The sequence below is a fragment of the Gossypium hirsutum genome, chromosome A07 (assembly GCF_007990345.1).
Source record: "Gossypium hirsutum isolate 1008001.06 chromosome A07, Gossypium_hirsutum_v2.1, whole genome shotgun sequence".
In the NCBI taxonomy this organism is placed as follows: domain Eukaryota; kingdom Viridiplantae; phylum Streptophyta; class Magnoliopsida; order Malvales; family Malvaceae; genus Gossypium; species Gossypium hirsutum.
Genome location: NC_053430.1, coordinates 97954048 through 97968435, shown reverse-complemented (window position 1 = coordinate 97968435; position 14388 = coordinate 97954048). Strand labels below are relative to the sequence as shown.

At 32.2% G+C, this 14388-nt stretch overlaps 2 protein-coding genes across 5 annotated transcripts; both read left to right on the top strand.

Moving 5' to 3' along the window:
* Nucleotides 1-3825: 3825 nt before the first annotated feature.
* On the top strand, nucleotides 3826-7817 carry LOC107926494 (serine/threonine protein phosphatase 2A 59 kDa regulatory subunit B' eta isoform). 3 transcript variants are annotated; one of them, XM_016857357.2, is made up of 4 exons: nucleotides 3826-4139; nucleotides 4271-4366; nucleotides 5289-6736; nucleotides 7144-7817. In XM_016857357.2, the coding sequence occupies exons 3-4, from the start codon at nucleotides 5537-5539 to the stop codon at nucleotides 7492-7494; spliced, it is 1551 nt and encodes a 516-aa protein (XP_016712846.1). In that variant the 5' UTR covers nucleotides 3826-4139; nucleotides 4271-4366; nucleotides 5289-5536; the 3' UTR covers nucleotides 7495-7817. The 3 variants fall into 3 exon arrangements, with proteins under 3 accessions (XP_016712846.1, XP_016712844.1, XP_040972787.1); XM_016857355.2 differs by having other exon boundaries at nucleotides 3873-4139; nucleotides 4219-4366; XM_041116853.1 differs by having other exon boundaries at nucleotides 3873-4139; nucleotides 4219-4366; nucleotides 7101-7817.
* Nucleotides 7818-10207: 2390 nt separating this feature from the next.
* LOC107926523 (probable carboxylesterase 11) lies at nucleotides 10208-14388 on the top strand. 2 transcript variants are annotated; one of them, XR_005929972.1, is made up of 3 exons: nucleotides 10208-11379; nucleotides 13127-13838; nucleotides 14127-14388. XR_005929972.1 is itself a non-coding variant. In XM_016857401.2 (2 exons), the coding sequence occupies exons 1-2, from the start codon at nucleotides 10571-10573 to the stop codon at nucleotides 13662-13664; spliced, it is 1347 nt and encodes a 448-aa protein (XP_016712890.2). In that variant the 5' UTR covers nucleotides 10208-10570; the 3' UTR covers nucleotides 13665-14095. The 2 variants fall into 2 exon arrangements, 1 of the variants encoding a protein (XP_016712890.2); XM_016857401.2 differs by lacking the exon at nucleotides 14127-14388 and having other exon boundaries at nucleotides 13127-14095.

The following is a 14388-nucleotide window of genomic DNA, read 5'->3' as shown; positions in this document are numbered from 1 at the left end:
CTACGATTAGTGTAAAAACAGCGATGACAGTAAAATTAGATACTGTAATGTGAGACAAAAAAAATTAAATACTCTGCATAAAAGATAGACATCCATCCAAAAAGTCCCTAAAAAAATTATCCTACCCTTTTGTGAGAACAAACCATTAAAAATTAATAAATAAAAATTTAATATTTTGAAAAATAATATTCTTACAAAACATACCATAAATATAAACATAATAATTTGACGTCTATTAAACATATTTATTTATATTCCGTCCAAAATTGAGTGCTAATAAAAATCAAAGATTCGGTAGTACGTCTTCTAATGTTTTTTTTTCCTTTTTATTTTGGGTAAACTACATCAAGAGTCACTAAATTATTAGTTATTTTATGTTTTAGTCACTCAACTTAAAAAAGTTAAAAATAATCACTAAATTAGTTAAAATTTTCATTTAAGTCCCTAAATTGTTAAAGTCGTTGCTGTATGGTCTTCTCTATTTACATTGCTTACACCAATCGAAAGCTCTCATTTCTGCTCTCCTTTTATAATTTAGTTTTTTTTTCATGAAACATCTTTTAATGTCATAAATCTGAGAACCAAAATCCTAATAACTTTTTTCTTCAATCTCCAACATTAACCATCAGATCAGCTTAGATCTAAGGTATGTTCTTTACTCATTGATGGATACTACTTCATTGTATTGATCGTCAAATCATCACTAAGAGCTCGCTAGCCAAACTTTAAAAAAAAAAAACTTAACAACTCAACTGCTTAAATAAAAATCTTTTGAATAGTCCAGTGATTTAAATAAAAACTTTTAAATAATTTAATAATAATTTTATAACTTTTTAAAATTGAATGACTTAAAATATAAATATATTAATAATTCAATGACCTTAAAAGTAATTTACTATTTTCTTTTTTGGTGGTGGTGTGTGGAGAAAACGAGGCAAAATGGTCTAAGATTTTAGCAAAATACAAAGTATTAGTCAAAATAACGAGGCCCACCAGTAAAGCAAGGGTGATGCCATTCTAGAATTGACTCAATGTTGCCTTTTATTTCTATAAAAGAAAATATTGCCTCGCATAATACGTTGATATGATAATCAAAGTATTTGTCGTGTCATATGTAGTCTGAGTTCGAATCATGTTATTATTAAGATTTTGCCCCACTTTTATAATTCATTAAAATATATATAAAATGATAAAAAATAATAATATAAATTATTTATATAATATATTTTATAAATTTATATAAATATATAAATAATCTAGTTTCATTCCTTTTCAAAGATTGACTTCCACATTCTTGAGAAAAGAAAGGAGACAATTGACTAAATAAGAAATCAACTACCATTATATACTTCTAATAAAGAAAGAATCAACATTCTAGAACCCTAAAAGTGGGTTGAATTTGGTGAATCATTAGTGCCTTTTAGATTAAGGTGATAACTGAGAAGATTAGATATAGAATTTTTTTAGTATTCTTTAGATATATTTTATATTGTTTATGTTTAAAATTTATGATTATTTTTTTAATAATGTTATTTTTAAAATTCGAATTTACATTCTCTTTTAGCAATATAACGTACGTTATCAATACACTTAACTAATCTATATATAGCTTTTGAGTCAGGTATTAACTATTTCATCAATCATTGTTATTTGCGTTTGATAAATATAGTTTGCCACAGCAGTAATTGGTTATTTCTTACCCATCAATTAATTTTTTTAAAAAAATAATTTAATTTTTGATGGTTAAGATTTATAAAACGTTCTTTTGTTTTAGTGAAAAAACATTACAAATTAAAAAAACAGATAGTCACAGTGAATGAACTGGCTAAAATAGTGAATGATGGAAATAAGAGAGGTTCCTTGAACATGGATAACATGAGATATGTCATACAAATAGTGGGTATAATGATGGTTACATAAAAATTACACCCCACGTAAAATATTTTGGTAAGAAAGGTATTGAGTAAGCAATTTCAAAGAAATGTTAAGAATCGAACTTCTTAACTACGAAAATTTCTTCTCAATAAATAATATCTTAGATTGTTAAGGAAATATTTCAAAGATTTCTCCCAAAAGAATCGATTCTCTAACAAAAATTATTGTTGATATAGAAAAATGTATATATATAAAGTGTTATGTATGTTATTATTCCAAAATTTCAAAGGTTAAAACAAACATCAATAAATAAATCTAATTCATTATATTGTTCATGTGCTTTTAGTTGAGCTTTGCGTACTTTGGCCTTATAAGACATCCTAGTCTAAGCCCAGCTTCAGCTACATCATCCATGTATGTACTGCATCATATCTAAGAATTGGTAGGAATATCAGTGTACGTATGCGAATCGAATTGGCTTTTAGTAAATCATACAAAATTGATAAAAAATAAAAAAAATAGGAAAAAACATACAGTCAAATTGGTTTTTTTTTATGAATTTTTTAATTTTTTTATGAATTTTTAATTTATTAATTAATTAACTATTATTAAATTAACTATAAATTAAGAATTGATGGTCTAATGGTTTCAATCTCTAATCTTATTTTTAAATCGTAGCACAAAAGAATACTTATAAAGAGCACGTACTAATAGCAATACAACACCATGGGGTTGAGCATCAAGAATTGCGTGTTACTAGTGCGTGCGTATTTGGAAGTAATTTGGTCTAACCAGTGTGTTGAGTTGTAAAAAAAAGAAGAAAAAAACATGATTAAGAAATTAAATGATTAATATTTTTCCGACATTTAAGTACGTACGTGGACGAAACTAGTTATGTTATTCGGAATTAAGTGTGAGTAGCTAACAAACAAAGTACGTAGATATGTATATATTGTTAGATTAATATAGTAAAAAAAGTTCTTAAATTATTATAATTGTATTAAGTGCTTGTAATTATCCCTGATATATTGCGCTTGAGTTGTGATAGAGTTAATTGCCAATGTGCCATAATGTTCTATTGATTCTGAAGCTGAAGCTTTTGTTGTGTTGATGGAACTTATTCTTCAACGCGTACAATGGGTGTTTGTTATTTTTCCTCTCGAATTGTATGGTCTTATTCATTGAATGAATTAATAATTTTTCCTTTAAAAAAAACCCTTAAATTACTACAATTTTTTTTAAATCCTTAAATTTTTTTTTTGTAATTCAATGCATCCTTAACTTAATTTTAATATTAAAGTAAACTTATTTTCAATTTTAGGCTCGTATCTTGATTTCTTGTTGATATAATAAAAAATATAATTTCTAATTTAATTTAACTCAACTTAATAAATTTAAGTACCAAAATTAATAATTTATAAAAAAACAAAATTAATAAAATCAAATCTAATTTTTATTAACAAAATTAACAAGATTATTGTATTAAGAGTTAAATTGTATTTTGTCTCATTTACTTAAAAAAAATCATTATATGTTAGATCAAAGAGCAAACTGATTATTTTTGTTAAATATTTTATCTATTTTTATTGTTAAAAATTGAGATGGTTGATGAAATAATAAAACATCTATAGAAACCTCACACTCATGTACAAGATCAATTTTTAACAGTAAAAATTGATGGAACTTTAACAGAAGGACAAATCTGCTATTTGATTTAACATGTAAGGACCAATTTACTCATTTTTAAAGTAGAGGGGTAAAAGTACAAGGACCTTCATCGCACTTTAACCAAATTTCTCATTCTTTTTCTCCGGCAAGTATCCTAGTCGCGGTTGAGTTGTGCGTGAAAACCAATACCTCGATAAACTGGTCTCCTTTTCCCAGTTTTAACCTTTCCCTCCTACTCGAAAGGAAATAAAGGTGAGTTTTTGGGAAGGGTAATTTCGTCATTTGGATTTCATGTTCATCTTTTAGAAAATCAAAAGCGAAAAAATGTGAGCTTTGAGGATGTAAATTTCAAATTTTTGCTGAGAAAGTTTTAGAAAAGATAAAATCTTTTTTTCTTTTTTCTTTTAAATGATTAATTAGACAATAATTAATTAGACAATTATTTACCTTCAAAAACAAAACATCATCAACAACAGCAACAACCCAAAGCTTTGATTGATTGATGGTGGTTTTTTTTTCTCTCTAAATCCATTATTTTTTTTATCTTTTAGATTCTAAAATATATACAAGAAAGGATTAGCTCAGCAATCTCTTTTGTAAGTATAGGATTCATTCTAATTCTAATTCTAATTCTAATTTTTTTTTCCTTTTCTTTATTAATAATGATGGTTAAAGTTTTGTTTTGGCATATCTTTCTTTTGGTGGAAAATGGCGGTTCGTTTTTAAGATCAAACCCAGATCTTGTTACCTTTTGATCTAGCTGAATGCTTTTGTTAATTTGTGGGAGCTGATGAGAATTAGAGTCAAAGGAGGTACAAAACAGGTAAATATCCTTTGTCCCTTTCATTTTAAAAGTAATTTAGCAACAAAATTAAAGCTTTTGGGACTGAATTTCATGGTTGGATGAAGACAATTGGGTTCTTTTCTTTAGGTATATGGGTTAGTTTATGACTTGCCATTAAAGTGAAGAAAAGAAGATGAAGTTAAATGAGATTAGCTTTATTAATTAGGGCTTTTGTTAGTTGATTGATGTAGTCTAGACTGGGTGATGACTATTAGGTATGCTTGGCCCCTAAAGTGGAGAAAAGAAGATGAACTCAAATGAGATTAGTAGTTACACTAATTGGGGCTTTTTTTATGGTGGGATGTACTCTAGATTGGCCTGATTTTGTGTGTGTTACATATTTTCAACACACACACAGATAATATACATACATATATATATTATGCTGCATGCTTTGCCCCTAAAGTAGAGAAAAGAAGATGAACTTAAATGAGATTAGTAGTTATATTAATTGAGGCTTTTGTTATAGTTGGATGTTATCTAGATTGGCCTGGTTTTGCGTGTGTTAGATATTTTCAACACACACAGATTATATACATATACATATATATATAATCTGCTGCATGCTTTGCCCCTAAAGCGGAGAAAAGAAGGTGAACTTAAATGAGATTAGTAGTTATACTAATTGGGGCTTTTTTTATAGTTCGATGTACTCTAGACTGGGTTGGTTTTGTGTATGTCAGATATTTTCAACACACACACATATCTATATTTGCTATACTCTTGGCTGTATTTGTGTGTTTTAGATATTTTCAACACACACATACACACATATATATGACGCATGCTTTGCCACTGACCTGGAAAAAGGATGATGAATATAAATCAGATTAGCTGTATGAATAAGGGCTTTTGTTACAGTTGATTGATAACTCTGGCTTGGACTGGTTTCATGTTTTAGATATTTTCAACGTATGAAGTTGGTTGATGTTGCCGTTCAAGCAAACAAGGGATTTTCTTTGTTGGACATAACTCGTGGTAGTGAGGATCGAGTTGCTCATTTATCAGTGGTTTTCTGTTTATGAGTCCAACAATTTATGGTGCCGATGTTTTCCTTTGTGAGCCTTTTGATGGTGCATTTGCTTGGAAGGGTTTTCTTTTCTTATCTAGTTGTTTAGTGCACGAGAAGAGATTAATTAGTTTTATGTTATGATGATCAAACAAATATTTAATAGGCTTCCACGGAAACAATCTAAGTCAAGTGACAATCGTGAGGGAGGTGGAACCTCTGCCTCTTCTTCAAATGCTTATACCAGTTCAAGAAATAATGCAAATTCTGGCGGTCCAGCCTCTTCTGGTGTTAGTTCTACGCCAAATTTAGGGCTGAATCAAGGGAATAAGGTTTCTCAAGTGGTGAATACAAAGCTGAATGGAGATGTATTGGCCTCTTCATTTGAGACATTGCCTAGTTTTAAAGATATTCCGAATTCCGAGAAGCAGAACTTGTTTATCCAGAAGCTGAACCTGTGTCGTGTCGTGTTTGACTTCAGTGACCCAACAAAAAACCTCAAAGAAAAGGATATCAAGCGACAAACTTTGCTAGAGCTTGTAGATTATGTTTCATCTGCTAATGGGAAATTCCCAGAGATTGTTATGCAGGAATTCGTGAAGACGGTGTCTCTGAATTTGTTTAGACCACTTACTTCACCTCCACGTGAGAACAAGGTTTTAGAAGCATTTGATGTGGAAGATGAGGAGCCATCGGTTGACCCTGCATGGTCTCATTTGCAAGTTGTCTATGAGTTATTCTTGAGGTTTGTGGTGTCACCCGAGACAGATGCAAAACTGGCCAAGCGGTATATAGATCACACTTTCATTCTAAAGTTACTAGATCTTTTTGATTCCGAGGACCCCAGAGAAAGGGACTCTTTGAAAACTCTTCTGCACCGAATTTATGGGAAGTTCATGGTCCATCGTCCATTCATCCGGAAAGCAATCAACAACATCTTTTACCGTTTTATTTTTGAAACCGGAAAACACAATGGAATAGCTGAGCTATTAGAAATACTGGGAAGTATAATCAATGGGTTTGCTTTACCACTGAAGGAGGAACATAAGCTCTTTCTTGTTCGTGTACTGATACCACTTCACAAACCGAAGTGCATACCTGCTTACCACCAGCAGTTATCTTACTGCATTACTCAATTTGTCGAGAAAGACTGCAAGCTTGCTGACACTGTTATACGGGGCTTGCTGAAGTACTGGCCGGTTACCAATAGCTCAAAAGAAGTCATGTTCTTGGGTGAACTTGAGGAAGTTTTGGAAGCAACACAATCTGTGGAGTTTCATCGTTGCATGGTACCCTTATTCCATCAGATTGGCCGCTGCTTAAGTAGTTCGCATTTTCAGGTAAGATTTCATCAGCTTACTGCTTGCACTGTTCGATTCTTTATTTTTCTTTAACAAAAGACCCTTAAGAGAATATAACTGAATAAGTAAATCAAATTTAAAGTAAGCTTTAATGGTGGCTTAAGGTGGTGAAGTGAATACATATGATCTGAGCCTGATTGTTGCAGTATTAGATCAAGAAAGGCAGTTGTGAACCTGTGATATATTCTGCTGAAGTAGGTCCAGAAGAAACTGATGCATTTGATAAATTGTAATCCGTCTGCTTTTCTTGTGTGAAACCACGTCTCATTAAACATGCGTGCTTATATTTATGTTCCCAAAATAGCATTTTCGGTGTTTAAGGATGATGTTAATTTTGTTGCAGTCTTTCCCTTTTGATCTGTTTGAAAAGCTTGATTACTCTGTAGGTGGCCGAGAGGGCATTGTTCTTATGGAACAATCATCATATCGAAACCCTAATAAAGCAGAACCGTAATGTTATACTTCCGATTATCTTTCCTTCCTTGGAAAGGAATGCAAGAAGCCACTGGAATCCTGCAGTGCAGAGCTTGACACTAAACGTCCAAAAGATTTTCTCTGACAATGACCCCGAGCTCTTTGAGGAGTGCTTGCATATGTTTCAGGAAGAAGAAGCACGAGAAAATGAGGCTAAATCAAAACGGGAAGCCACATGGAAACGGTTAGAAGAGATTGCAGCAATGAAAGCTGCCAGTAATCAACCAGTGCTCATTTCCCTGAAAGTAACTACTCGCAAGTGATCCGGCTAGGACACGAGGTTACCATTGTTGTTGGCAATGGTACGTTTACGAGATCGATTTGCAAACCATAAGGTTTGGTATTAAAGCTGAGTTTTATCATTGTATCCAGTTGGTTCACCTTCTGAATATTTGGTTTCCTAGATTTTGGTATCACAGGGTTCATTTAAGATTTCCTATAATTTAGGCCTATTTTGCTCATATATTCATATAATGTATATACTACAATGGATAGGGACCAAAAAAAAAAAAAAGTTTGGGTTTTAGACATATTTTTCATTGATAATCTTTTAAGGGTGGCAAGGAAAAACCATGAATTCCACATATATCTTCTGTTCTTTTATTTATATTTAGATTTACTTAATGGCATTTAACTTCTTGATAAATGTGGATGTACATGAGAAGTCCTTTTATTATAGGGACTTGATTAAATTAGTCCCTTCATTATTAAATAGATCAATTTAGTTATTGTACTATTGAAAGGAATCATATAAGGTCATATTGAAGTAGAGTTAATGTTTAATGTTTGAAAAATATCATTTATTGTTTTAAGTGTTAATTATGTTACAAATTGGACTTTTTTTAATAGTGTAGGGATTGAATTAATTTATTTAGTTATGGAGGGACTAATTTGATTCAGTCCTATAATACAAGGACTTCTCAAATACTTTTAACCTTTTTGATAAATGTTGAAAACCACAATCCAATATCTATTCCTTACAAAGGTCACATATGCTTCTAATTAAAGCAAAGGGATTGGATGATGCATTACCTTCCATAGCAGAACGATTGTCACATTCAACACTAATCTTTCTAAAGTTATTATTATTATTATTATCACTCTATCATAAAAAAAATGCTTGACTATTTAATATTTTTTTATTACTTACCTTTAAATGGTTAATAGAAAGATAATCTGTCAGTTTTTTAAATTTACATAATAGAAACTGTAATCCTCAAATATTATATATTATGTCAATTTTATTTTGATTTTAGAAAATTAACTTTGAATGTTTACGCATTTTGTAATTTGGTCCCTTTTGTAGTTTTGTTTTTCTTTATGATCTTTTCACTTAAAAAGCTAAAAAAAAAATTATCAACTAAAATAGATCAAAAGTGTACCAAAAATAGAAACATCCAAAAACTCAAACATATTAATTTTTACCTTTTCTTAATTTTTTTTCTTTTGATACTCTTCTCCATCATTGGATAGAACACTAATAGCTGAGATGACTCATTTTTAGTCGATTTACACTTTATTGATTTTATAAAATTCATATTTGAATCGTTTGATGTCAATTCAGCTAAGCTGTTCTAGTTATTGTTGTTGTAGTTATTATTAATGTTTTCGGCAAACTCAAAGAGCTTTACCACTCATTCAATTAACCTACTATTAAAAGGAAAATAAAAGTGTTTGTAAAATCATCAACTTCCAGAGTTGAAACCATAATAAGCTTAGTTGAGTTCAGAGAGTAGATATATCGATATTAGATGATGGGTTTTATTGATAAATAGGAGCAATTGGAGTGCTACCATTACATTCTTCTGGGACGTCGTCCCATTTGACTCGGTTGAAAAATGAAGAACAACAAGAAACAAAATGAGCCGAATCTTGCGGCCAATTCAATTTCTTTTAAAAAAAAAGTACTCACTTTGTTAATTCAATCTAATTTCAAGTCTAACCACGTCACAATGGATCCAAAGCATAAACTTCCATTTTTTTTTTGAGGGGAAGGGCTAAACTATAGTTTGTGCAATGGCCGATTTCAAACTCACTTAATCAGAACTAAATATGAATGCATTCTAGCGCTTCCAAATACACCAACAAAGTAGCCTAAATAACATGTTCAAAGAGATCAAAATCAACCGACGATAATGGCTCCTTCAATTGGAATGTTCATGACGAGAGCTATGTCTTCCAATGTGATTGTTATTTTATTGTAAGCGAAGTGAAAAGTAATAACATATCATCTCCACCTTTCTACTAAAGTAGCAAGAAATAGTAGTCGCAACCGAATAAAATGTGTTTCAGTCACCTTAAAAAATCCCGCTAATTCTAAATGAACTTAGAAATTGACAATGATAAGAGATAACTTTAGCTTAGGTGAACAAACAAAATGAGGGAGGGGATATTTATAAGCATTATAATATAACTTTTTGTAAGAAGTCGACGCCTCTAATTAATTATGGTTAGTTGAGCTAAACAATTAAATTTTAATTTCTAGATAAACTCGACACTAATGAGTGTTGAAGTCCATTTAATACATTTATAAATGTTAGGTTTATAGTAAACTGTCTTATTCTATAAAACTCGATACTTATAGGTGTTGAACTCTATGAAATATATTTATTAAAATTAAATTTACATTAAATAAAAAAATTATTACAAACTCAACATTTATGAGTATTGAGCACCATATATTGTATTTATTAGAGTAGATTTATTGTATAGGGTGAAAACTTAATTAATTTAATAATGGTAAAATCATTTTGTTAAACTAAAATTTGTATTAAAATTTAATTTCATATTTAAAATAAAAAATAAATTAATAATTAATAACTAAAGGTAAATTTAGATAAACGATATGTTTACCCATAATTAATATACAAAAATAGTAACGAAAGTAAACGAATTGCACCGGACCTCAGTATTTAAACTCATTCAAAAATTTAAACTAATAGAGCATTTAAATAAAAAATTGGTACAGTTGTTGAATGTAAATGTAAGATGTCATCATCCAACCATCCAGTTTCTTGTTTCCATAGAACTCTCCAGATTTTAAAAACCCTAATTTCATGTGAAATTTCAATCCTAATTAACCATTTCAATTTCAACTCCCCTTTCCCCCAAAACCATGATTTTACCTTAACCTTAATCCCCCCCAAAAAACAATACAAATTATTTAAAACAAAGAAACAAAAAGGAAAAAAGGGGGGGCTTCATCTTTTATTTCTGGTTTTTGCAAACCCATAAAAGAAAATCCCAGAAAAAAAAACCAGATTTGTTTTTGAGCAAGAACATCATAAAAAGGGGATTTTCTTTTATTTTTTTTGTAAGAAAAGAAAATTTTCAAAGGAAATGCCAAGCGTAGCTTTGAAATTATACAGTGTGTTCTTCAAGTTCCTCTTGAAGCATCGGTTGCAGAACCTGATCCAAAACGCTATTGACGAATCATCCAATCCGTATGGTGTTACTACCAGACCCGAAGAATCCGTTTCCGCTTCCAATCCTTCGTTCACCGATGGTGTCGCTACTAAAGACATCCACATCGATCCATTCACTGCTCTTTCTATTCGGATCTTCCTCCCGGATTCGTCCCTTTCTCCTCCAGAACAGCCCGATTTGAAACCCAATCTCAGATCGTCCGGAAATGATGACCCGAATTCCCATAATCACCGCCGGAGTAGTTATGCCCCGTCGAATGTCGGAGCTCCGAGAAACGATCCGAGAAGAAGCAGTTTAGAGGGTTTAAATTTAAGATCTGACAACAATGTTTATCGAGGTTATTCACCATCACCTCAAAACTGTCGAAAATTACCGATAATGTTACAGTTTCATGGAGGTGGTTGGGTGAGTGGGAGTAATGAGTCGGTTGCTAACGATTACTTTTGTCGAAGGATAGCGAAATTGTGTGATGTTATAGTCATCGCCGTCGGTTACAGGCTGGCACCGGAGAATAAGTATCCGGCAGCGTTTGAGGATGGATTGAAGGTGTTGAACTGGTTAGCAAAGCAAGCAAATTTATCCGAGTGTAGTAAGTCGATGGGGAGTGGAGCGCGTGGGGTTGGATCAGAGTTCACCAAGGCTGAAGTTCAGAGACATATTGTGGATACTTTCGGGGCTTCAGTAGTTGAGCCATGGTTGGCTGCTCATGGAGATCCATCAAGGTTGTTATTCCTATATAAAGTTTGGATCTTGTTTCATTTATTAGGTTAAAAGTGTTGGAATTATTTAACCGTAATTCGATCCGAGGCATGAATGGAATGCTACAATCTTTGATTTTGTGTGTGTTTTTTAGATCTGCTGTAATTTCTATGCATTGGTTTTTGTTGGTTTTGTTAAGGAGAGGAGCTAGAAAGGATAATTTGATCTGGGAAATTTGAGTTTTTAAGCTTAAATTTGTTCGGTTTTAGTAGATGCAATGTAAGTAACTTTTATGCTTGATTTGATGATCGTTAGATTTTATATGCATTTTATTTAGTTGAGATGGTTCGGAGTTGGGAAGTGCATTTCAATTAGGGAAATTTGAATTTTTAAGCTTAAATTCGTTCGGTTTTAGTAGATGCAATGTGGGTAATTTTTATGCTTGATTCGATGATTGGTAGATTTTATAGGCATTTTATTTAGTTGAGATGGTTCGGAGTTAGGAAGTGCATTTCAATTAGGGAAATGCTACTTGTAAACTTGAATTTGTATGATTGGATTAGATAGATATAGGTTGAATGGATACTTTTGAATGAGGTTTTAATGGAGAGTAAATATGGTTCGGATATCTTGTGGTTGTGGTTGTGGAGAGTAGATATAGGTTGAATGGATATCTTGTGATTGCTCTTTGCAGTAAGCTGTCGTTCTGTGTATGATGAACTTTTAGAAACTATATTATTCAATCTCCAAACCCGAAATTTCCAGGAAAGTTTTTGTGGCTTCGTCTTTGTCTTTTGTGCACCATGACCACCTCTTGATTTCATTTATGTTTTCTGTAATCTCACATTGTGATCTCAACATTGAAATTAAAAAAGTATATCTAAAGCATTTCTCTTCCTTTCATTTGTGTTTCGATTTGATTGTCTAAGCTAGGATGTCCTTAAGATATATATACATTTTGTTCATGGTTGTCCTTGATTCTAGCTTGTGTACCTATTTATAGTTTTAATTTATGTTTGTGGCATAGAGGTCCTTTGATGGTAAAAAAGTATGCATTCATCCTTTTCTTTACTATTTTGAGGATAAAAAAGTTGTTTTGATTTACCCTAGGCTTATGTTCTTGTGTATTTTGATTTGACTGGTTTAACAGAAGCCTTAGAAAGAGAGTATATACTTTTAAGAATACCATTAGATTTTGTCCTGAGAATTCTTGAATTGTGGACGGGGCTTGCTTGAACATGATTTTTAATTCTTGTTTTTAAGCAACTTATGCCTGAATTTTCTTATTTCCATTGTATCACGTAGCATTTTACGTTCACATGTTATGATCAAAGGCTATTGAGACAGTATGTATAGCTAGAGTTTGAGTTATTGCTTAATGTCTGGTTGACAATTGATTGTATCATGTTCGTTTATGCTTCTTAAGTCTGGTAAACAAACTTCTCAATTGTAATCTCTGGTATTTGTTGAGTATATAGTTTTCATGGGGAACAAAAGCATGCAAAAGATACCGAATCAACCTGGAAACCATGCTTTTGAGTGAGATAGAATTCTGGTAAAGAATCTATATGAATTGAGCCCAAGTTTGATCTCACACCTGACACATATATATATAGAGAGAGAGATATGAGATAATGTTGGCAAATCATGTTTAATTGTTAAAGCTGTAAAATTGCTGGTTCTTACAACTTTTTTTCTAATTTATTGATTCCTTAAATTTTTGTATTGCTGTTTCGCCTAATGTTTAATTTTGATATATCGTTTAAACAGATGTGTTCTACTTGGGGTGAGTTGTGGAGCGAACATTGTGGATTATGTGGCTCGCAAGGCTGTCGAGGCAGGCAAGCGATTGGATCCTGTCAAGGTTGTAGCACAGGTCCTAATGTACCCATTCTTCATTGGAAATGTCCCGACACAATCGGAAATAAAGTTGGCAAACTCTTACTTCTATGATAAGGCAATGTGCCTACTTGCATGGAAACTCTTTCTTCCGAAGGAAGAGTTCAGCCTTGACCATCCAGCCGCCAATCCACTTATTTCAGACAGGGGACCTCCTCTTAAATTAATGCCACCAACACTGACCGTCGTAGCAGAACATGACTGGATGAGAGACCGAGCAATTGCTTACTCAGAGACACTTAGGAAAGTAAACGTTGACGCACCTGTTCTTGAGTATAAAGATGCAGTTCATGAATTTGCAACCCTTGACATGCTTTTAAAGACTCCTCAAGCTCAGGCTTGTGCCGAGGACATTGCCATCTGGGTTAAGAAATACATCTCAACGCGAGGTCATGAGTTCTCTTATTAAGTGGGTGGTTTCAAATGCGGGAAAAAGGATTATGACAATGCCTCATCCACTGGCATCCTTTTTTGTTTGAAAAAGAGAACAATTACAAGGATGCCATAAAAGAGGATTCGGACAATGTATTGTATTTGTTCTTTCGTGCTAATCCGAACTTCAGGTTTGCACCTCGGTTTCCAGGTTTATCCTATGCCCTATTCTCTTCTTTTTTTGTAAGATAGAACTTTTTTCTGATTGTAGATTAGTGAGTTGACTCAGTTGAGTTGATATTACTTGCTTTTGAGTGCTGCACACCACATTGAGATGTTGTCAATAGCATTCTTTTTTTTTTTACCCTGTGAATTATAATGTACTATTTCTAGCCAATAGGGTTTTTGATTTATTCAATGGAACACATTATTATTTGCAATATAGCAATGGCAACCATCATTTTTGTGGCATGTAACTCTTATCTATGTTGTAAACAAGGATGTTTGAATTCGACTGGACTGGCTGGTCAGACTGGTTGGATCGGGAGCCGACCGAGGTATTGGTCCAGAGAAGGATTTTGAATCGGTTAGATCGGTTGAATTGGATTTTTTTTAATGATTTTTAATCGAACTAGTCAGATCGAAGAATCGATGACTTTGATTAGTTTAAAAAACATTGGTTGTAAATGTCGGATAATATGAGTATTTTCAAATTCTCTTTTGTGTATTTGGAGGTTATTGTAAGGCGTTTAACGCTTTCA

Excerpts from the sequence above, each read along its gene's own strand:
- LOC107926494 (XM_016857357.2), top strand. The coding sequence starts at position 5,537 with ATGATGATCAAACAAATATTTAATAGGCTTCCACGGAAACAATCTAAG. Across the intron at positions 6,737-7,143 it reads TAAGTAGTTCGCATTTTCAG|GTGGCCGAGAGGGCATTGTT; the intron begins GTAAGATTTCAT and ends ATTACTCTGTAG.
- LOC107926523 (XM_016857401.2), top strand. The coding sequence starts at position 10,571 with ATGCCAAGCGTAGCTTTGAAATTATACAGTGTGTTCTTCAAGTTCCTC. Across the intron at positions 11,380-13,126 it reads GCTCATGGAGATCCATCAAG|ATGTGTTCTACTTGGGGTGA; the intron begins GTTGTTATTCCT and ends TCGTTTAAACAG.